The 24,155-nt window shown below is 39.6% G+C and overlaps 1 protein-coding gene across 2 annotated transcripts in view; it reads right to left on the bottom strand.

Annotated features, from left to right (window-relative positions):
- The window catches only part of RSPO2 (R-spondin 2), a 108,401-nt gene that overhangs the window by 45,701 nt on the left and 38,545 nt on the right, over positions 1–24,155 (bottom strand). For both annotated transcript variants that reach the window (XM_054191642.1, XM_054191644.1), the window contains one exon: positions 9,356–9,544. In XM_054191642.1, the coding sequence (XP_054047617.1) occupies positions 9,356–9,544 (189 nt within the window). The remainder of the gene's footprint in view (positions 1–9,355; positions 9,545–24,155) is intronic.

Here is a 24,155-nt window from a genome sequence, read left to right as displayed (position 1 = left end):
CCTGGGTTAAGTTTGGATGGATATTTCCAGCAAGGCAGTTTATTTTCAGTTTTTCCCATGAAGATAAATCACTTCAGATATGAAATGCCTACTATTTAATCTGTAGCAGATGCAATTTAGCAGAAAATATTGAAAGAATATTAGAAATGCTTTAAGAATTTGGAAATTAAAACATTAATTCACCAGAGTGATACTCAGCACAATGCTTGGGGTTACTGGGTGCTGCTCATAATGGTAATTTAATCAGTAATAGACCACGCTGTAGCTGAAGACTAACTGGGACTGACAACTACTCCTCTTTGACATCCTCCATACGCTCGGTTTCAAATCATGAAGGGTGCTACTGCAGCTCAAAGTCCTGCAGGGATTTTTAAATAAAATTTAAATAAACTAAACTGAAGAACTAAACTCAAGAGCAGTACTGCAAAAGTTAGAAAAGCTAACTTTCTAGAAGTCTACTTCCAATTACAAGCTGTCACAGGAGTGGTTATGAAATAAAGAATTTTTAAAAGAGTTTATTATTTTTGGTGCTTAGCTTCATTTTATTCTATTGTTTAAATGCTTTTGGGGTATTTTTTTTTTTTAAATAAAAGTGCCATTAATACGTTACTTTAATTGAGACTGAGGTTAGTAAGCCAGAATAAATGAATTCTTTAAATTCTTTTGGTTTTACAGCTAAATATAACAACATGGAGAGAGAAAAAAAACCATATATGCTTTTAGTTGGAGTCCTAAAGAACGCTGATACGCCGTTATGAATATTAAGATACATTGGTTTGGAACTAAAATTAACTGTGTCAAATTTTGTATTTCTTATTGTTAATCAGCATCATTATCTATGTATACTTTGTTAAATATAAGTCTTAATGGAAGTATATTGCAGGATTCGAAAATTTTTTGCATTCTATTATTTAAATAATAAATTGGATAACAAATCAACAATCTAGTATGAAACCTACAGAAGAGCCGTTTGACATGATCTACAATAATTTAAAAAAACAGCATTTTAAAAAACAGTTTCAGCCTTTACCCAAAATAATGTAATAAAAACCCAAGGAAATATTTTTTAAAGTTAATGACCTGAACTGTTTTCTTCTGATTGTCACAGTTTTCAACCCTTTGAACTTTCTGATCTCATCATCTTATGCCCGACTTGGGCGAAGGAAAGCAAAATCTTTCCTACTTTTCAAAACCCCTTTCTAAATCCTTTTAGATTCCCTTTAAATTAACTAGTTAGCTTACTGATATAATAAAATGGAATAAGAAATATTCTTTTTTCATCTGGAGAAGTTTCTTGTCAAAAGTGATTTTATTACCTCAATTTACTACCTATAGATCCAGCTGATTTTCTCACCAGTTCTGTCGTTCCATTTCTGTATAATTTCAGTAGCTAAACCATGCTGCTAGTGTATTCTTTTTATTCCACTTAAAAGATTACCTAGAAGTTTAAAACACCAAAAAACCCCAAAGGAAACAAGACCAAAACACTTGAGCATAGCTAAGATTTTAGACCCAAGGAGCTCTTCAGAGGAAAGAAATAGATATTGCATAACCCACAGTATTCTTCAGAAATGCTTTGATTTCTTTTCTGGAAAAAAACCCAGAAAATGGTGCCCACTTGAGGTTTCCAGACAGAGAAGCGTAAGCGTCTGGGACATTTTAGAAGCAGTAAGGAGAGGGAGCCTAAAAGTGGAAGCTTAGGAGGCACGGGGATAGATGAAATTGGAGTTGAGGGGAGAAAGAGTTGATAAATTCAGTCGTGCAGAAGAACCCCAAAGAGTGATCACATACCTTTGGCAGGCCTACCATACTTGCAGGGCAACAATGACAAGGTTGGAAACCTAATCTTCAGAACCTGAGAGTGAAGAAGTAAAGGGTGCTTCATTGCTGCTCTTCCCATTTAGCTAGCGACAAGAGGTCTGTCGGTTAGGGGCAGACACTTGTGAGTCCCTACCTCTTCTTTCCCTTGTATTCAATTTGCAGTGTCTCATCAAGGGTCTGCTTCCTACCAGACCTTAAATGCCTTCTACTCCTGCTCAGCATCATGTCTCCTTATATCCCACTGGCTCTACTACCCTCTACATAGCCAGGACCTCTCAGACTCATCATAACACTCTTACTGCAGTTCTTCTAGCATAATCTCCTATTTTCTTTCCAGTGTTTCTATCTTGGGAAGGTCAGAAAGTCAAATATTTGCTTCCATCCTTCCACATGAAAGGTATAAAACACCCTTGAAAGCCAGCCCCACATGAAGCCTATACATCTTCCTCTGGTACCGTCCTCACATAACTGGAGTAAACAAAGCACCCAGGGAGGCCCAGAGAAATCTGCTGGTGTGTCTGATTAGCACAGCCTATTTCTAAACAGATGACATTTTTTTAAGTGTTACACCATACTTCCCACCAAAGTTGTATGTAAATGCTAAAAGAAAAACATTCTGACCTCATTGAAATCCATGGCAAAAGTCCTAATTGCTTCAGCAAGGGCAGTATTAAACTAATAACTTTCTTATCCCATCAGATAGACCAGGACCCACTGCAATGACTTTAATAGGCAAAATTAATATTAAAAACCCTAAAGAGATATAATCTTTCATGCTAAATACATAAAGTGAAAAGTGAGAACTGAAGAAGAGCAGTACTCCAAAAGTTATAAAAGCTAACGTTCCAGAAGTCTCTTTTCAATCTCAAACTGTCACAGGAGTGGTTATAGATCCACAGCTCCACGACTTCACCTCTCAGGGGAAAGGGTGGAAGGGAAGTCACTACATTGCCTGGTGAAGCTAAGCTGGGCTGAAATTAGAAGTGCTCTGCTCCAGTATCTTCAGTGTTTAGACAAAACAAAGGGAAACAACAACTTATCCCTTTGACAGAGCTCTGAAGTGTTGATTTATGGGACAAGACATATACCTTCTCCAACGGAATGTCTATTGATTCCGGGCAGTCTCTTAACTTAGGCTGACAGGAGAGTAACAACTTGAATGACTGACGTTTCAGTGCAGCACAAGGGTAGATTATGGTATGCAAAAGTGCCTCCATGTTTGAGAGCAGTTACAGAATACGCTCAAGAAAGAAACGTATCTCCACCAGCTAATATTGTGCCACTCCTCAGTCAATGGCCTGGAAACCTACAGAACTGAAGGACCAGATTCTTTGGTTGTTCTGCAGATGAGAAAAAGAAAAAAAAGATCATACTATCTCCATCAAAAAGGCCGTTGTCAGAAAAGAATCCAAAGACAGAAATTTAAAACATCTTCGACTGCTTACTGAAACAGAGTGGCAAGGACTTAGGAGCCGAAGTCCCCTTTTCCTTAATTTTCAGTAAGGAAAGTATGCATCCCAGAACACTTCAGAAATAATTTTCTTCTGAAGTGCTTTCACACATACACCCGATTTTTTTAAAAAAAGTAATAGCTATGAAGCATTTTTCAGTCAAGGTTAGGGCAATCAATCTGGTCTGTAAGAAGTGCATTTAGCCAGCTAGAAATAAAATATTTGTATTTAGGCTTTATAATCTCATTTATGTCTCCTAAACATTTCTCTGCTATTTACTTAAATAGCATAAAAACCCAAATCTGATTGTCATGGATGAAACTTACAATATGTATAGAAAACTACATAAATGGTGCATTAAAGAACTCTGGAAGGAGAAAGCTCGGATTATAAATAATGCCCAAATTAGAGATACTTTTTAAGCAGATGAATCACAGTGATATTAAAAGATTTTCCTGACCTGCTTTGGCTTCCTGACAGTCATGATAAACCACTTTTACTCGTTCTTCTCTTAAAATAAGCATTAAAGAATTGGCAGATTTGCATTTTAGAGGAGAAATCAAAAGCCCAGAAGTTCAAAATACAAATTCAGACATTGAATTAAGTTTAGACCCAGGTACACGTGCTCGTTATTGCAAAAAAAGAGTATGTGCTCCTGTAAACAGCTTCATTCTGCACTATTATTACAGAAAACATAACGTCACAAAGATACTACCCTTCCATAGTAAAACTTATCACCAGTTTATAAGGTGAGGCAGAATAAGCTGAATTGTAGGGAAATATAATTCATTTGAAGTTCAAAATAAAGTATAAAATGCTCCATATTGAGATGCATGTTCTTCATATTTTAACATACCTTAACAAGAAGAAAGTTTACTATATTAGCTTCTCACGCAAGGTGCAATACGATGAATTTTAAGGTCAAAAGATGTCTATCTATCTCAACTGTAAAAAGCGGTTACTCATTTGTAAGGTATTTTTACTGATCTGCATAATCTTGAAAAATTTACATCGCCTTATTTTGCCTTTGTGATCCCTGTTCTGTAGTGTTTCCATTGTCACTTTTTTCCTTTCTAAACATGAGCAATTTGACTGAATATTCATCCATAACCCCCTTATAAACAACGATTCACAGCAAGTTTGCTCCGCATGAAACACAGACACCAGTGAAGACCAGCTGAGTACGGGAAAGGGAAGCGAGAACACATGAGGGGATCTGCATGAGTGGAAACCAGTAACCAGCACCGCAGGAAAGAGAGCTGTACTGAACTGTACCGAACACCTTCGAGACGGAGAGATAATGGTCATATTTTGCAAAGGGAAGCCACAGACTGAAGCTGAGCAAGGAAACGTGGCATTCCTAAATCGAAGGGCTTGGTAGTCTTGGCACTGAAATTGGATGCTTGCTTGAGGTGTCCCCTTGCGTTTAAGATGACAAAGTAATGGTAGATGATGATCCACTACAGTCAGGGTTCTCCTTTCGAAGGTCAAAATCAGTCTTTCCATTAAGGCATCACTCCAGAGGAGCCTCTGGGCCTGTAACTTGTGAGGCTGGTAATCCTGGGGTGTGACAAACTATTCCTGGGTCCAAAGCACCTACTTTGCTCTTTTACAGTGAGCTCTGACTCACAGCTCCCTACTTTTCTTGCCTTAGATCTCTCTGCCTATTCCAACCAAGAACATCCTAACCACCCAAGCCCAGACTGTCCTCCTGCCCATCAACACTCACTCCTTCCAGCTCCTGTCCCATCCCGCTGCTGCTCAGCTGAATAGCACTGGTGCTACAGACTTCACACTGCCGTCCTGACGTACCCGTTGTCACTCCACGCCAGTCTGCCACTGACCCACGCCACCTCCTGTGCTAATCCTCTCCTGCATTTCCTGAGCTGGGAGAGACTTCAAAAATCTGGACAGATTACACATTTCATAACTCACCTTGAGGACACAATGGCACAGGAGGGACAAAGACTGTGCTAGTGCTAACAAGAGCAGGAGACAGGGGCAAGGAGCTGAAGAAAGCTATGATGTGAGCAGTTCTTGTAGGGGACGGAGTATCAGTTAGACAACCAATGGAAAGAGAAGAGAGACCAAAACTTCCAGGAAAGACTTTAAGGAGACAGTAAGGAGAGGAGGAAAATCATAAGCAAAAGAGCTTTCAGCTACAAGGGAACAGAGCTAGCTATTTAACCTCCTAAGCAGAGGTGGCTTAGGCACTTGCAGGTTGTTTTATTATTATTATCATTACACTACAAACAAAAATTTTTAAGCTACAACTTCAGCAGGGGCTGAACATGAGTGCTAGAGAATGATACACACAGCCACTTGACCATAACAGTTCCTGAAGTTTACCACAGGTCTACCATTTCATGGAGAACCATGCTTGGAATACAACATGCTAATTATAAAATACCAGAATGAGGATATTTTTTAAAATAAATGTACTTAATAAACACTTAGCGATACATTTCCAGTATGTTCTAATCTTGATTCATTATTAGTTGAGATCCTTTAAATAAATGCCAAACCACAGTGTTTGCAATTAGTACTTTACAAATATACAATTGCCCTATTAAATCTAAATTGATTACAGATTTAATAAATCTTAATTCAAAGCACTATGATGACTTTTGTTGCCAGACGGATGGAACAAAACTCTTCCATCGAAATACAAAGTAAGGCCAAAAATCATAAATTTCAAAATAAGAAAAAAATCCAAAATCCATTTGATGGAGGAAAAAAGAGTCGAAGAGATAAAGAAAGAAAAAAATAAATGCCTATAAGATAATAATAGGTGGACATCGATTTCTGGCTATCTAACTTCATTTTCAAAATTCCAAATACTATATTAAGCTTGTTTCTAAAAGATAAAGCTATACGTGAAGGAAAGAAACATAAAAAGTAATGAAAGCTATTCCTAAAACGTCAGGAACATTCTTTTATTTAAAGCAAACATTGATGCTCCTGCAGTAATTGAACCCCCTGACAGACTGTTAGAATTGCACTGAGTACAACAGTCTCAGAAGGTCATATGCTCTGCTCTACTACATAAGAAATAGCCATGACATGATATATTAGTGATGTCTTGCTATTTTGTAACAAAGTTTTTTTAAAAAAATAATTACCTTTCTTAATACAGTGAATTAACTACATGTGTTTAATAAATGCTTGATTTGTTTAAAAGTTTCTCTTTATCTTGTTTGGAAGGGGAAATTATAATTTTAGCAATGTCGGGCCCTCCTGTGAGAAAGAAGCTAAACCTAAACAAATGGAGTAGCCAAGCAGAGCTGAAGGGAGCTGTAATTTCTAAACTCCGAGTGCTTCCTCCCCCTAAAATTGTAGAGGTTACTATGGACACAGACCAAGTTGAAAGGTTCAAGATAGGCTTGATCCATTAATCAGACCAACTTTAAACCAATGACACAGGTGACAGATTTCATCTTACTCTTTAATTCAGTTTTGTTTTTCTCTCATGAAATTATTCCTTGTTGGAGCAGTTCAGTTCAAAGTCATTAATTATTAAAATTTCTTGGAAAATTAACAAAGTGTAGCTCTTCTCTTGGGCATTCTTCTACAGAAGAGATTCAACACTTTCCAACTTCGTGGCCAAATGTACTGCATTCTCATACTGCGGTGTTCAAGATGAAAACCATCTCCAGCAGGAAAATCCACATTGATTTCTAGAGACAAGCAGTCTCAAAATTACATGATTCACTGTTACTAGAAAAACAGGCTCGAACCAATTCGCAAATTCAAGGCACACATACTGCTTACATGTAGAAAAGAAAATTAGTCCTCAAATTCAAAATTTCCATCATTTTAGAGCTGCTGCACTTGGCTGTGGTATTTATTGTGTTACATTTGGCACTAACTATGTTTGGCTTTTAAAATCATGTCAACATTTTCCATAAAAATATGTTCTATAGCTTCTCTAACAAAAATGGGCAAGGATTCCAGCAATAAAATGTTAAACAGCTTTTGTGCCTATGAAGACATTAATAGGACAGAAATCATTTCAACTTATGTAATTCAAGCCCTGTAACTCCCAGAAGTATTTTAACATAGCCAGAATTTTTATTATTTTTAGCTGAGATAATACTATCTGAGCAATGCAGTCTGTAACTAAGCGTACCTAAAACTATCTAACATCAAGTAGGAAGAAACCTATTCTATTTTTTAAGAATGTTTATTTTAACTCAACTTCAATCCACAAAATGTCTGTGTGTCCACAATGCAGCGTATGTGCCACGCAAGATCACCAAACCGAGAAAAAGAAAAGATGTGATTTATAAATACACCAGTTGGCAGTTACACTATAATAAAAACATACAACATAAAAATCGTTGGAGGGGAACCAGGACTGGTCGGTAAATGCAACTGCATCATTATTCTCACAGGGGGAGACTGTCAAAGGCATGAGGGTGAGTTAAATATCCAGCGCTCAACACACGCCAATGTGGGTTGGACACAACTTGCATTTATGCTTTTCAAAACCAATCCCGTAATTCAGGGAAAAAGGCCACTTTCTGTAAGTGGTAAAAATGAAAAAAAAAAAAAAAAAAAAGTTATATTGAATTCGCCGTCCACCTTCTGCAAATAACTTTTTTTTTTCTTTTTAAGACAGTAAAGAAAGACTGCCAGTAGGGACTACTTTTCCTACCTCACAAGCACAGTACAGGCTGATATAGATAAATTCATCTATTTCCCAAAGTAGTAACTATATTCAAAAACATCTTTTCATGGGCAAGTTTTTACAGCCCAGTTTTGAAAGGTTTAAAGTGGACAAGTCGCAGAATTCACAAACGTGTTATGAAAATTAAGGCCAGGATCCTAAATTACTTTACAGAAGGGATACATAAACCGTATACTGGTCTCATTTAATTTTTCATCAAAACCTAGCCACCTGGTATAGATTAGGCAGCACTCAGCAATATTACACAGCCGTTGGGAACGCAAGGCGAAGAATACCACATCCACAGAGCCTGTGCAGAGAACGGGGAGAAAGAGGCGGGATGTCATTGCACGGGCTGGGACGGCTCCAGGCGAGTGCTCCTCATCCAGCCCAACCTGCCACGGCGTGACCTCACGTGGGTCTCAAGATTATGTGTGGTGTGAAAGGCAGCACCCGCTCTCTCACAACACCGTGCGTCCCAGCAACATGCCACAGTACCGAGGGGGAGAGTGCCGTACGTTTAACAGACACCTGATTATTCCAGGAAGCAAAGAAAAGCTATTTCTCACTTCAGGTTCTTAGGTTCGGTGACCTAATTTTGGTCAGACTATGACACATGCACAAAAAAAACCCTAAAACATAAATACGAATTAGAGGTAATACCAATGATTAATAATCCATATGGCTAATACGCTGCATATGAGCATATGGAAAAATCAATACGGATCAGCACAACTGCCAGACAGCGGCGAGATAATGCACAGAGATACCAGAGCACTTGTTGGTCTTAACAGTTGTGCTTCTAGGCACAAACATGCAAACAGGGAATCTTGTTGCACATTAGCAGGTTGTAAATTTCCAAATAAACTGCAGTACTAAAAGTGAAAGGTTGTTTGTTTGTTTTTAATAGTGCATCTGTTTTATTAAAATAGCAACACTTACATATTAAAGCACGTCTGGTGTGAGGTGTCTGGTCACCTGAAATTTGTGTGGGAACAAAAAGCATGACAAGCAGCCCACCCATATATTAGTGCATGTACTCACTAGTACCTACATGAGGCACTGTTAAATTAATACTTAATCCTTTTTATTTTCACATAGGGGGAATTTGTAAAAATTGGAATATCTGCTTAAATCATCATTCTTTCCTACGTTTCCCTTCGAACTAAAGCAATAATAACAATAAAAATAGCAACAACAATAAAAACTAGGTTAATGCATCAACTATTTAATCTGCTGATTGTTACATATCTTCGAATGAGCTGGGACGTTCTTTAGCAAAGGAGTTTTATGATGATCTTGAGACATCCGTGGAAATATCACCGTGTTCCACAACATATCATCTTAAAAACTGAGCGTGAATTATGGCCTTCCTACAAAAGCAAATGTAAGAGTTAAAAAAAAACAAACTCACTTGAACATCTGTTCATATCTGGCGTCCGGAGTCCGTAGTACCCCGATGGGCAGGAATGCAAGCATTCACCATATTGTCTCATCCCTTCTCGTCGTAGGAAGAAGAATAACTTGTGTTGGCATCTGATGCACCCATTATCCTTTGAACAAGATAAACAGCCTTTGCAAATTGGATTTGGTCCATAGCTAGCTGCAAAATAAGAAGATAAATTACACTTTAAGATCATTTGGAAATTATTTTGGCTGGAGGTCCTCTTCCCTCTAGAGTTTTTCTTATCTACCGCATGACTACAAGTAATTTTGAAAGGAAGGTTCTGAAAGCACGCTCACTCTCATATATCTGCGCTGGCGAGTGAATAAAAAGAAATGCAATCTCTATATTTTTAATTGTATGTAGGGCAATTTAATGAATTTACACATTTTTAAAATAGAGGTACAGGCAAGCAGAGACCAAGCTATATAAAGTTCACCAGTATAATGTACATAAAACCCAGGTGCTGAATTCTAGTTTGAAGCTAGGAACGTAAGCACACAACAGCAACAAAATATAAGAACATCAGCACCCTGATATATGCACCTGATATGTCCATGGATATCCAGCAACCACATTAATGCAATTTCTGACTTGTGAAGAGAGCAATATCAAGAGTAGAGAACTCTGCAGAACAGGTACAGCACTAGCAACACATGCTGGCCCACAGCTCTCATGGTCCTAGAACAGCTGTCTTCTTGCACTCTCTTTGTGGTCTTTCTAATGAGAACGTCAAGACATTTCCCCCCTCCAAAAAAAAAAAAAAAAAAAAAAAAAGAATAGTAGTTTTAACTTCTAAGAGCTTTTTTCTACACGTTTCTACCCAAAATGGGTTGAAAACCATATGCACAGACATTACCGAAGGAGGACATTTAGTTTAGATTGCCATTTTAGGTCACCAGCTGCCATGCCTTCAATTCTATTCCCTGGTTTCATTTTTTGGGTGGTTTTTTTTTTTTGTAATTACTTGGCTGATAACTGCAACACAAACCTTAGCTGCTTCACTCTCTGCCCTTATGAGTTTTTATTATCCTGCCTTTCTACAGAGTCGCGGAACACTCCCCTGTCCCCATGGGCTGTCAATTCCTCCTCAGGCGCTGAGTCAGCACAGCAGGTTAGCAGGGGGAGGATGGCTCAAGACATTCCTGAATCCAGTACAACTTAACAGGTCTGTTTTAAATATTAAATTGGCTACAGGACTTCACAGAAACTTGCCAGTTCAAACCTGGTTTACTGGAAACAAAAGAAAAATATTACGCAACAGAAAGAAAGCGCCTTTAGGGTCTCAAAAGCTTTTTAATAGAGGCCACCCTGAGAGTAGCTGGCCAAAAGGGCAAGGACTATGTTTAATTGTTATATTTTAAAATATTTGAAAGTATTCACACCCTAACATAGTACTCTGGTACTTTTATCTTGTATGGTTGGATAATTGAGGTTGCTCAATGGATGACTTCACCAGCAGAGCCAGGAAAAGAAAAAAGGAAAAGCCCACCACCCTCTGGAACCAGTAGCTGATAAGCTTTACTCTCACCTTCACACATCTGCACACCACATTCCCACTCCCTCTCTGCTCCCGTCCCCCACACATGCCTCACCATGTTCAGCACGACGGCATTCAACTCCGATCTTATACAAAATAATCCTAGTGGGTGGCAAGCAGGACAAGAAGCCAAGTGACCCGATGTGAAGCGTTGGAGTCCTCTGGCACCAGGCTCACTTGGTGAGAGCCTCTTGATGGGAATAGCATCCTTACTCTCTATGGTATACAGACGATTCTTTAGCTCTCCGTTAACCCTTTCATAACAACACACCCTACCAGACCAACTGCCTTATACTCCTAAACCAGTTGCCATCTCCTGTTGCTCACAAGACCTCAGATATAACTTTTCCTACAGTTCCTCTTACGACTATTCTCATTCACAATCCACATCTTCAAAGACATACAAGAAGAGAAACAAACAGATGATGAGCAAGGCCTGGATGCATTCCTCATCTCACTGTCGGCAGGGATTGCTTATTTGTAACCACATCAAATACTATTTGACCATGTACTCCAAAACAATTGTTGCTTAACACATGATGGGCAATCCTGTAGACTTCTGAATCCCCTTTTAGTCTCCTTGCATCTCACTCGCGGTAAATCTGTACTTCCAGCTTGTTCAAGGTTCCTCAGAGAAGCCTGTACTACAACAAAAGAATTAAAAGGAACAAAGCAAAAGTAAAGATGCGAGATGCCTGAATTTATTCACCACTCAAAGTGGTCTTCGGAGTTTGAATCAGCTGAAGTCAGGATCTCATATACAGCATGTACATGATTATGACGTAGGGCCAGGCCAATTGCTGAGCAGCATGGATATAGTTAAAAGCCACTATTCTCCACAGTGTCACTTGAGGAGCAGGGATGAGGCTCTGGACCAGATAGATTTGCAGTGTCCATGTAGGTCTCATGTCCACCTTCCCTCATTGACCTCCATTAAAATTCAGACTTCTTGTCTACAAAATGTGCCTCAGTTTGACTCTGCTGTCCAACTTCCCTTTATCTACGACTGCCCACATGTTGCTCTCCTCAAGTACCTCTTTTTTCTATTTCTGGTAAGCAGTCTTTGTTGATAAGCCCTTGTTCTGCAGACAAATTTAATTATGCTGACTTCTCTGGGCTTCAGCCATAGCTCTGTCCTAACTGTCACATGAAAAGGAGTTAACAGCATAAAATGATCCTCTATTATTCCATGCTATCCTTTGTTTAGGAAATGGACAGCACATCTTTCATGGTTTAAGGTCAACACAAGATATATGAAAGAGTTCAATAATACAGTAATTTTGTAAGGTGTGTGTATATATATACCAAAATTTTAACTTGTGCGTACGTTCCCCAAACCATGACTCTCCTTCTACCTTATCTCCTGAGCAGCCTTAACAAATTATTTATAATTTCTATGACTGTATTTTTTTCCCCTATTATAGGAACACTGTGAGATTCAGTTCATCAAAAGCTGTAAACTGCTCTGAAATCCTCAGATATGAGGTATTATAGATGTGACACAGGTGTTGTTACTTAAATGAATGATTATTAAAATCATACATTGAATTTGGATAACCGAGTTCAAGATGGTCACATAGTGATGACTTTCCCTATTGCTCTCCTAGTTATGAAGTTATAATAAAAACATAAAAATGCATCAGGTATTTTTCTTTTCTTTCTTTACCACATTAAGCAAAAAAAAAAAAAAAAATCACTGAAGAATTATACAATGGTGAGGGGAGATAATATGATTTGTGTGCTGTAATAGAGAGAGTAAACTTTATGAAAGAATCTGAAAACTTCCCACAGTGCTGCTTAGGCACCAAGCTGAATAATTTCCAGGTATTTTGCATGCAGCGAGATATTGTGAACTGCGTATCACAGAACTGGTGTTATTCCACTTTGTCGTTCCTTTTCAGAGCTTCACGGGAAGCAGGCTGACTTCTGTGACCTTTCTGTCAGTTCAGCTTGTCCCAAAGCAGGGGAAATCATGAGATGCTCTGCTACTAAATTACTGAACATATACTTTAACAAATCAAATACCGTAGCACTGGTTTTGGGGTCATATAGGCATGCCATCTTGAAGATACCACCTTAACTTTCTCTCTTTGGCCCTATGTACACAGGCTATTACTTAATCCTCCAAAATGCCCCCTGCCCCAAAGTCTTCCCTTTCCATCTTGGTTTCTTAACATGGCAAATGTAATGTAGTCTTATCACATTCAGCTTTCTCAATTCTCATATAATTGCTCTTTCAAGGAGGAAGTGATTGCCTCTGTGTTCAGCAGAAACATCTATACACTTCCTTTGGAATTTCTTCATAACCTCGACTTTTTCTTCCTGTATTAAACTGCAAGAAAAAATAACAAGCTCACAAAACATGGTCAATCGCATTCCAAGTTACCAGCTGCACCATAGGCGATGTAAAACATCACGCTACTCATCTCCATTTCCACCCTGCCTGGAACGCCCTCCTTGGCTCTGTGTGCCAGGCAGGCAGGTTTCCCCCAGCCAAATCCCTCATGGAAACTCGCTCCTTCCACAAGGCCCACAAATGCTAACCAGTGTCACAGCGCTGCTGTCGTCACATCATAAAACCGAAAACGCACACATGCTCTAAGTTAGCACCATCCTCCGGGTCTCAAAGCGCACGATTGCCCTGGCTGGCTGTTAGGATTTTAAGGTCCCTGCAGCAGGAGGAATGTTTTGTACAGCCACATAAGCATGTCCGCGGGCGTGAACACCGCACATAAACACACACCTTTACGCAGATAACGCATCTTCTATTCCTTCTGCTTGCTGCATCTACAAATATACTACAGAGCATCTCTGTATTTAAAGAAAAAACATTTACGGACTCGATTCCCTATATTGCTTTTTTTATTTTAAATCTGGGATTAAACTTGCCAAGTTTGCAAAGGTTACTTCAGAACACAGACTAGTACCCAAGCACTGAATGAAACACTTCTGAACTCTAAGGGTGTTCAAAGTTTCATGGTTTGGATCCATATCAAGTAAAATCAAATGTCAGCTAATTACTTTAACTCTTGTCTGGATCAAATGTATTTAAGCCATATTGCTGAAGCGGTTTTAAGTGAATTGTTATGACTATTTGAAATCACAAGAGAATCAACAGTACAAAATGAGTCTAGCCTGTTCCCCACAAGAACACAAGTTGTTCTGTAAGCAAGAGAACAAGCATTTGATTTCCTATCATCTTACTGTCTTGCAGCCCATACCACAACAACTGCTACTAATTTGTGTCCTTCTTCTATACCCACTTGTTAGGTGTCACAAACCTCTTTTGAACCTGGTGCTTCGGCTCACCACAAGAACCTGGTATTTTTATTTCTGTAAAAATCAGGCTGCAACAGACAAATGAATCCAAAACCAATTGGAGAAAGAGGAGGGCCTGGCAGGAAAACAAGCACTACAAAAAGTCATTCCCTGAACACCGTTTCTTTAGAGGGCCAGGCTAACATGCTCATTATGTTCCTAATATCACTTGCTGCCTTGACATTTTGTCCCTTTTTGACAATCTTTGGTGTTTTGTACTCTCTGAAGTCAGAAACTGAGCTTGCTGGTACAACGGCCAGCTTAATGGCACTGTTGTCCTAACTGGGATTGCAGCCACATAAATGCTGGCAATTGGATTTTAGTTCAGATCTAGCAGGAATGTCTCCAAGACACTTATCACAGTAAACATGAGGTGTGCAGACAGGATTTGGAGGAGGGATGCAACTAAAAGATGACTACAAGCTGCACTTATTGCAGAAAGAGTGGAGTTCATAATGCTGAATTCAATTAATGCTTTAAAGATATCCCATACATATCTCAATAAATCCAATTAAAATACGCTCATGCCTGGCATGTGTCCTCAGAGTACCAAAGAATGGAACAGAGAATACAGCTTTACAGAGACACCAATATTACATAGTATACCAATGTACTAACACTGTAAGACTGCAAGTTCGTTATAGTTAAAAAGCATCTGATGGGCTATGAACGGAAGCTGGCCAAGAAAAATACCTATTTTTCATTAGAACTGTGTAAAAGCAAAAGTAAGTTTTGGGCAGAAAACATCAATAACAAAAAAAAAAAGGAAAAAAATTTTGCTAGCTTGACTCTAGTCATTCATTGTCTTTAGGAGAATTAAGAGATTCAAGGTCAAAGGGGATTTTTATGAACAATTAGCCCAATGCCCTGTACAAAGAAGCCACAGAACTTGTGCTTTACTAAAACATATCATTTAAGAAACCGTTCAATCTTGATTTTTAAATTGTCAGCGGTAAGGAAACCACCACAACCTTTGTTAAGATATCATAGGGGCTAATCACTCTCACTGTTGAAAATCTGCAGCGGAATTTTGAACTTCAAATAGCAACCACTGGACCTTTTTATATCTTCGCCTGCCAGATTGTTAACAGTTTTTCAATGTTTTTTTCCCCAATGTAGACACTCTGATCAGGTCAAGTCTTAGCCTTCTCATGGGTAAGATAAACAGAGCAAGATTCCAGAATGTCTCACCGCAAGGCAAAGTATCCAGTCCTTTGATCAATCTCTTACCATTTTATCAAGAGGCTTATGGACACCAAAAAAGAGTTCAGCAATGGAAAAGCGATTGTACCAGTGCCAAACACCGAAGTGATATAACTTCTCTGCTTTTCCTAGATGTTACTGTCCTGAAACATTCATGAGTTATGTAAGTTTTTTGACCACAAAGACACTGTTTACCAAGTACTACGCTGCTCTGGGTAGGAGGCAGCCATTTTTTGGAGTTATGCAGGAGATCACCCCATGCTATCTTTCTCAAGACACTGGGCCTTAACCACTCGTGATCATCTTCTCTGAAGTTGTTCACAACTCAGAAGACCCAAACGTTCCCCACTCTTCCTCTGAAGATAGACTAACTGTAGGGTGGCCTTTCACTTCAATGAGTTTGGTATAAATCTCACCAAATTTATGCTCATAAGTGAACAATTTTGCCTGCTTATTATGAAACCATTTCTTCACTTCCTTTGGAGGTCTTAACTATATTTTCAGTATCATAATTTTATGCCTAAACTACTCTAATTTTTCAGCTCATTTCATTCTCTCATTATTGATATAATGTCCTTCTGATTATTCTAGTCTAGGCCTCAGAAGACTTGTCTTCATTCCATATATATTCAAAAGACAGTGGACTTTATTCCACTTCCAAATCAAAACAGTTTACTTTTGCCACATGGCTATCCAGCTGAATAATTTCATAATTTTCTGTACTGTTTTCCCCACCACCGTGGTAGGGAGAATCACTGTGATCAGTGAGGTGTTATTCTCCTGCAGGCAAGTCTCAAGAAATCACCTACACGTTGAGATATTCTGCAATATTCAGTGACTATAGGCATTATCAGCATTGCATACTGACTACCAAATTCAGGAACCTACTTTATCAATAAAATGGCATCCATGTTGGTTTCAGGATGCCTTGGTTGCTTAGCTATTTTGAGAATATTACTGACTTTCTTTCCAGCTGGGCTGAACTACCAGTCACAGAGGTATCTCACCCGTCTTTATTCATTCGGCCATCTGGAGCTGTTAAAGCCATGTCTCATAGCTTACTTTACGGATACCTGCTATCAACTGGAAACATTTAAATCCCCTTGTCCTCTTCTGTCTACTGTTTGCAGCCTACCAGTCCTCACTTGCCCTCAGCTCTACTGAATGCTGCTTCCTCCTTCTATTTCTGATGTCACTCCTCCACAATTTCTCTCTGTTCAGTTCCTTGGGGGACATTTCCCCTCTCCCTGGACATGGAGCAGCAATGCTTCCTCAGTCTGGTTGCTCAGACCTCTTCCATTTCCCCAGTGTTCCCCAGTGACGGTACTCATCCTTCCAGTCCACAAATCCAGAGCTGTCAACAATTTATGTTTTACACACAGGAAGTCCTTTCTGGCTACCGGATGGAAAAAAAAATATGGAACATCTGTTGCAGGTCACAAACACCACTCCATCACCTGTCATCCTAAAATTCAAGTACAGAAATAGACACAGAGAGGAAAATGTTCCACTCCCTGTTCAAATGTCATAGGAAATATTAGCTTTTATTGCTGTTTGCTGTTTACAGCTTCACTGGTTTTATCCTAGGTCTTCCTGCTGTCACTGACAGAGAGTAATTCAACACTCACACTTGAAACACTGGGGATAAAAGGTCAAAGCATCACAGCTACAAAGTGCATGCAGAGACAAAAAAAAGGTAAAATAAAATATACTAAAAAAAGCCCTCTTCCTTTGTGTTCATGCGTACAGGTCGGCTACATAGCCTGGTCAGAAAAAAACAAAAACAAAACCACAACAACCAAGCCTTACCAACCAACTGGTTCACAAATACCACTCATGGGTCCCCTGCATTGAAGCCTAGCCCCCCAAATGCCTACATTTAGTGTTCAAAAGTCTTACATGATGCACATTCATGTGCATGTTGTCAATCCCACTTCTGAGTTTTAATTTATAGGCCAATCTCCTTCAGCTATAGTAAGAAATTGCATTACACCCACAGATAGACCGGCCATTTCCTTTAATCCACTCAAATTGTTGATTTGTAAAGTGGCTGCTTCAGCTGTTATCACACTGAGAAGAGTTCCTGCAAGACGACCTCTGTTTCATCTGCTTATGAGTTGCTAGAATGATGCTTTTTTAGGAACCCTGTAGTCTTGCAGTACCAAAACATGGCCAATACATGCCCATCATTGTACTGTTTGCACAGCTGTGGGCAGTTTTTTCTACTCCAAATCTCAAAATTCTTTATCTTATCTGGCATCTTCAGTCTCTGTAAAAACAGCCATCATAGAAGCTTTAAATTAACTTCCATCAGGCATATTTATGATTTAGGATACTTTATAAGCCCCAGATAATTTGATTAAATGCTGGGTAGCTTCATGTATAGTAACCTCATGAAACTCCAACCATAAAACTAAATCGGATTTTTTACATGCTATACTTTTGAAGAACAACTTGTCTTCCAATTTCTCTTATTTAGATTTTACATTACTTACTCCTTCAGCTTTTCACACGTTTATAGGGTAAAATGTAGAAATCACCAGAAAATAATCACACCTGAGATTCTGGGGTTTTCCCTGAACCCCAGCAATTCAGACATGGAGGCAAAGCACCTTTGGCAACAGCACAGATTGGTTACATCTGATGAAAACTGCACAAACCAATTGATGGAACAGAGTCTGTTCCACCCCTTGGATCTACCCCCAGTGCCCAGCTCTCTCTGGCATGCCCTTCGTGCAGTGGCGGGGGTCTTTTGCCTCAGTGGCACAGTGGGCTGGTTTCATCGAGGGCATGTCCACAGCTGCCTCTCTCCAGGCCACCACTCAGCCACTCACCAGTCTCAGGTCTCCTGCAGACAGGGAAGTACAGAAGAGTGTGAGCATCAGCTGCCTAGATGCTCAGCATCGGGAGCTCTGCATCCACACAGAGCTGACCATAAACTGTCTACAGCAGCAATCGGGAATTTTCAAAACCAGTCGCTGTGTCCTCCCAAACAGGCTTTTGAAAATCACATCTCCTACCTCTCACCTACGTATGAGGCGCAGGAGCTCCTTCTAGGCTTTGTACGTAGGAAGAGGGAAGCAGGGAAGACAGTATGTGACAACCCCCACGTTCCCCAGCTTATTTCAAGTGGGAAGTTTATTTGCCTTCCGTTGAAAATAAACTGGGAAGCCTGAGCAGACGCTCAAACAGCCTGGTAGTTCCACTTCTAATACAGAAGAAACAGTCGTGTTCCTTCCAGAGACTTACTATACCTTGGACCAACCCTTTGTTATGCTATTAATGTGCATTAATGTGGAAGCTGCAAAGAGAAACAAAAATAAAAGCCAAACGTGCCTTTACTTTCCTGATAGCACCACCCTGGTGGGGAGGCCTGGTCAGTGGAGTCCGCAATGCAGCATATTTCTACCTCTAAGGTGGTTAAAAGTCACTTGGACACTAGTTTCAGAACTTTCCATTTCAGGTTCCCATGCTATAGTCATCCAGAAATGCACAGGCTGTCACAGCCTATTTCTGAACTACAAAATTGCACAGAAATGCATTTTCCCCATGTACGTATTCTATGTGCCGCTATCTGGTGGCACATTCAACAGCAAACTTCATCCAGCATATTGCCGCCGCAAAGCAACATCTGGGACACAAATCCTATAGCAACAAAGTACCAGGCATTTAAACAAATTCATTTTTTCCCAAGCCTTTTAATATCTAGAATATTTCAGCTAGCTGCTGTGAATAAGATTCATCTCTAGCATGCAGGTGAATAAACAGAGATTTAATTTTTTCCCCTTTGATGATGTGTTTACTTTGTCTTCTGTTGTAAGTTATAACTTTTCCAAGCACTGAAAACTGCGGGGATCCAACATAGAGGTGTTCCAACAAAAACACAGTTCCAAATCCAGATCCACCCAAACCACTGAAGACAAAACATATTGGAAGCACTAAAGCTAAAGAGGTGAAGATCCAGAACACTCTGCTTAAGACACAAAGTACAATGACATACGAGAAGACGTTATGTATGATGCATGATATTCACTTTTATCGAACAATTCCTAAAAAGGTAGAAAAGATTGAAGAACAGAAAAAAAAAAGTAGTCAGAGAAGGAGCTCAAGTCTTTCTTTTCACTTCCTGGAAGATTAAATTCAACATATTTTAAAAGTGATAGATATAAAACCTGAAGCTAGATAATCCATACAGCAATTCCAACAGAAATTAACAGAGGCAAAGACTACATAGTTCTTTTCATTGTTATATTAGGCATCGCTAAACTAATGACTACATGCTCAACTATTGTTTATTATCTCATTTTATTGTACAACAGGAACTGGCATGTAAAGGAAATGCCAAACAAATAAACATTTGACTGTGATTGTAAATCTGTTCCAGTGAAGAACATGCCTTATTTCTCCAGTTTATAAAGCAGTGAACACACTGGTTAATGTTTCATAAACACCAAACTTCTGAAATGTTGAACAGCGTGTAAGTGGAGCTTTTTGCTTCTTTTTTTTTTTTTTTTTTTTTTTAAAGAACATTATTAAACTGAAAGTACAGAAAGAGATACCCTCTAAGAATGAAGAAATATAAGGTTTAGATAGTTGGGAATAGACTGGAAGATTTAATGGCCTCAGACGTAAGAAGCTGAGTAGGAAACTTTGAAGTGCATGTAAGGTTATATTCACAATATCATAAGTTTTGCAGAAGAAATGTTGTACAGGTCCTTACACTGAGCTAGTTCTGAGCAAAGCTTCAGTGGGGGTCTGTACAAGCAGATTTGCCAGATGTCCAAGCCTGATGGAGGCAAGCTGGGTTTCAGGTTAGGCATTAGGCTGAGAATGAAGCTTGGACCACACAGAAGTAAAATTGCTCCCCACGCCACTGCAGAGGACGAGCCTGGTAGTCTCCAGGTAGATATGACAAGTCTGTAGAGAAACTCATTTGGGTACTGTGAAAAAAATGATAGCACTTACAAGATCCCAGGTGGGGTACATGAGCTGAATCCATTTCAACTCTTTTGAAGCACTAGGCAGAGAGCAGATGCGGTTTTCTCCTTGCCCAGGAAGGAAATGCAAAGCCAGATGGAAGCTGTGGTTACTCCAACAGCTACCCAGTTTCAGTAAGTCCAGGACTCCAAGTGGCATCACCATACTCCTGAACAGGTAAAGGAAGGTACAACCATTTCAAGCTCCAACTGGATAAATCCTCAACTAACCTGGTCTGGCCGCAGACCTGATCCTACTTTGAGCAGGAGACTGATACGGGAGGTCGAATCTCCTGCTTGGGAGGTCTCTTCCAGACTGACTTATCCTGTAGTTCTATGACCTGCATCTGAATAACCATATTTCACTTCTTGAAGAAGGAAGCAGCTTGAGCTACATGATATGCAACACATTTCTGATGGAGGACAAAGAGGTAACAAAGCACATGGGGATATGGAACATTTTTTGGATGTCCGGATATATTCCATTTCACTGGAGATCCCATAGAGGGAGGAAAAAAGTATCAATGAAATGGAAACAAAACATTTTGGAAATGTTCTGTAATTGCAAATAAGGGAACCTAAAGGATATTCAACCCTGGTATCAATACAGGCTGGGGGATGAAGGGATTGAGAGCAGCCCTGAGGAGAAGGACTTGGAGGTGTTGGTTGATGAGAAGCTCAACATGAGTTGGCAATGTGCACCCACAGCCCTGAAAGCCAACTGTATCCTGGGCTGCATCAAAAGCAGCGTGGCCAGCAGGTCGAGGGATTCTGCCCCTTTACTCCGCTCTCGTGAGACCCCAGCTGGAGTACTGCGTCCAGCTTTGGAGCCCCCAACATAAGAAGGACATGGATGTGTTGGAGTGGGTCCAGAGGAGGGCCACAAAATTGATCAGAGGGCTGGAGCACCTCTTCTGTGAGGAAAGACTGAGACATTTGGCACTCTTCAGCCTGAAGAAGAGAAGGCTCTGGGGAGACCCTATAGCAGCCTTCCAGTACTGAAAGGGGGCCTATAGGAAAGATGGGGAGGGACTCTTTATCAGGGAGTGTAATGATAGGAGAAGGGGTAATGGTTTTAAACAAAAAGAGGGTAGATTTAGACTAGATCTAAGGAAGAAATTTTTTACAATGAGGGTGGTGAAACACTGGAACAGGTTGCCCAGAGAGGTGGTAGATGCTCCATCCCTGGAAACATTTAAGGTGAGGTTGGACTGGGCTCTGAGGAACTTGATCTACTTGAAGATCCCTGCTCATTGCAGGGGAAGTTGGACAAAGTGACCTTTAAAGGTCCTTTCCAACCCAAACTATTCTATGATATCTTCACAGCTGAAAGTATGCTTTCCCACACAAAGTGAGCTATCTTAAGAGAAAAAAGCTCACCAGAAGAAAAGACCTATAGGTAACAATACAGCTCAGATCAAACCAGACGACATCCAGGAAAGCACAAGACAACATCCACCATTGGCCAAAAATCCTGGAAGCTTCCCCCAGAGATACTATATTTTGAAAGAAGCAGAGATGTTCCAGAAGGACAGGTGGCAACTTCCTGCCTCCTGCAAGCAGAGGAGCTCCTGCAAGCACAAACCACCCTACCCTACTCCGACACCAGAACAGAGCTTTCATTATCACACTCCTAAAATGAGAATTTGGATACAGATACCCACTTTGTATTACCAAGACTGAGGAGAAAGGCCTGTACGTTCAAATGCTGAATATCCTACCCAGCCACCTCGTTCCAGGACGCGAGACTGGGAGAAGCGGCGATGGGGCAGGATTCTGCATCAGACAACCGTTACCTTTTAGTGTCTCGCACACACAGTACAGCAGCTCCACGGCCTATAAAGCCCACTCACAAGACCAGAACGTTACCACCTCCAGCCCTCCCAAGAGACCAGGATAAATTCTTTCTTAGCCATCAGCTAACAGCAAAGAGAAATGGCATTTCCAGGAAACATTGGCATTGGGGAAATCCAACTAGATTAACTTTTAAGACAACAACCAGGTAACTGTTGATCAAAAATTAGCAGTTGACAATGTACCTGTGAGTTTTGGATTGGCTACATTTTCACTGTACAAGCAGTACATAGCATAACCCAGAAATGTGATTATTTTCAACTTTGCAAGGGCCAAATTTGCCGAGCTTAAATTACTGGTTGGTATAATTGACCGGGAACAAAAATTAGAAGTTGGGAACAGTTAAAATTGGTAATTGTTTAAGGATATTCTACTGGGTGAGTAACAAGCCATAGTATCACACATATCAAAACAAAAATGTAGGGCAAAAAAAACCCATTCTGACTAAAAAAATTTGAATAATTATGTGGAAGTGGTATCAAAGCACAGCTTCAAAGGAGACATAAATAGCAAATAATGTAAGTTAAAAAATTGAGATAATTGACAAATAACATAAAGGGATCCAAAAAACCCAACCAAAAAAACCAACCCCACCCCTCTAAGCCCTCAAATCCCCAAACTCAACAGTGAATAGAGACCAGAATACCAAACCATATTTCTAACACTTAAAATAACAGACAGAGAGAAAGCAAAAGAGCCTAACAGTTACATCTCGTGTTTGGAATAAAGCAGGATGTATCCACCCAATGTGATAACACAGCTGTAATCAAAAGTTTGCCATCCATACAAAAGGAAGCTATGCAAGACCATTTGCCAAAGAGAAAAAAAATTAAACTATCACTGCCAGTCAATGGCAGTCTTGGTACAGTTTTCTTAGCGATAAATATTTGTGGATCGTTTTGCAGAGGAAGGACTGTGTAGTACAGCCTTGGCGCAACTTAACTCAGCCTGCTAATTCGTATCATGATTACAGCTCTCATCACTAGATTTTTAACTCGAAGTAATTAACTGGAAGAAAGAAAACACTTATTCCCACTGGAAGCAGATGATATGAGTTTTCTGTAAAGACAGGCAAAAGCTGTTTAAGAACTGGACTTAGGAAAGCCCATGGAGAGGCCAAAAAGCATCATCTGAATAAAGAAAATCATAGGCATGCTGTCGTTTAATAACAGCCACCTAAAATTAGCAGTACTAAACATGCTCTCATATATATTTGTTCAAAGTCACATACTAGGACCTCAAAAAAAAAAAAAGTAGTAAATCTTCATTCACATAACTATCTATAAAAAGAAGCCTTGGTGTGGACAGGTCTGGGCTCTAAAATGAGAAGTGCAAATGACTGAGAACAAATTTATTTCATTGCGTACGTGAGTGCAAGCACATGGACCTAGGAAAGTGCATGCAAATGATCCCCTAAAACACCTGTTTTCTTCACACAGTTATTTTGCAGGAAGAGCGCAAAATATTTAAATCCACCTCTCACTTTGTATCCTGGATTTACTTGAGTTTGTAATTCCTTAAGATTTTTGGGAGATGTTTTTAACACATAAAGCTGCAGCTGAGAATCATAAGCACATTTTCATCTTTACCACCAGAGGCAATTTTTTAGGAAGTTATGACACTTACTTTTGCCTCTGAAAAAAAACATCATTAAACACATTGATATTTAAACACACAGCTACTTAAACTGAAACCTTGAGTTACTCGTGTAGTCTCTATGGTGTTGGGTTTTTCTTTGTTTGTTTTTAGTATTTTCTGACATTGTGAAGCATATGGAAAACAGGCTTTCCTAACCTGAAGTACCGAACCATGTTAGAAAAATGGAGAAAGTGATGCATTTAGAATATTCTTCAAAGTACAGCTCCTCTCCAAAACATGA

This window comes from Rissa tridactyla, chromosome 2, assembly GCF_028500815.1.
Source record: "Rissa tridactyla isolate bRisTri1 chromosome 2, bRisTri1.patW.cur.20221130, whole genome shotgun sequence".
Taxonomy (NCBI): domain Eukaryota; kingdom Metazoa; phylum Chordata; class Aves; order Charadriiformes; family Laridae; genus Rissa; species Rissa tridactyla.
This window is presented reverse-complemented; position numbering and strand designations above follow the sequence as displayed.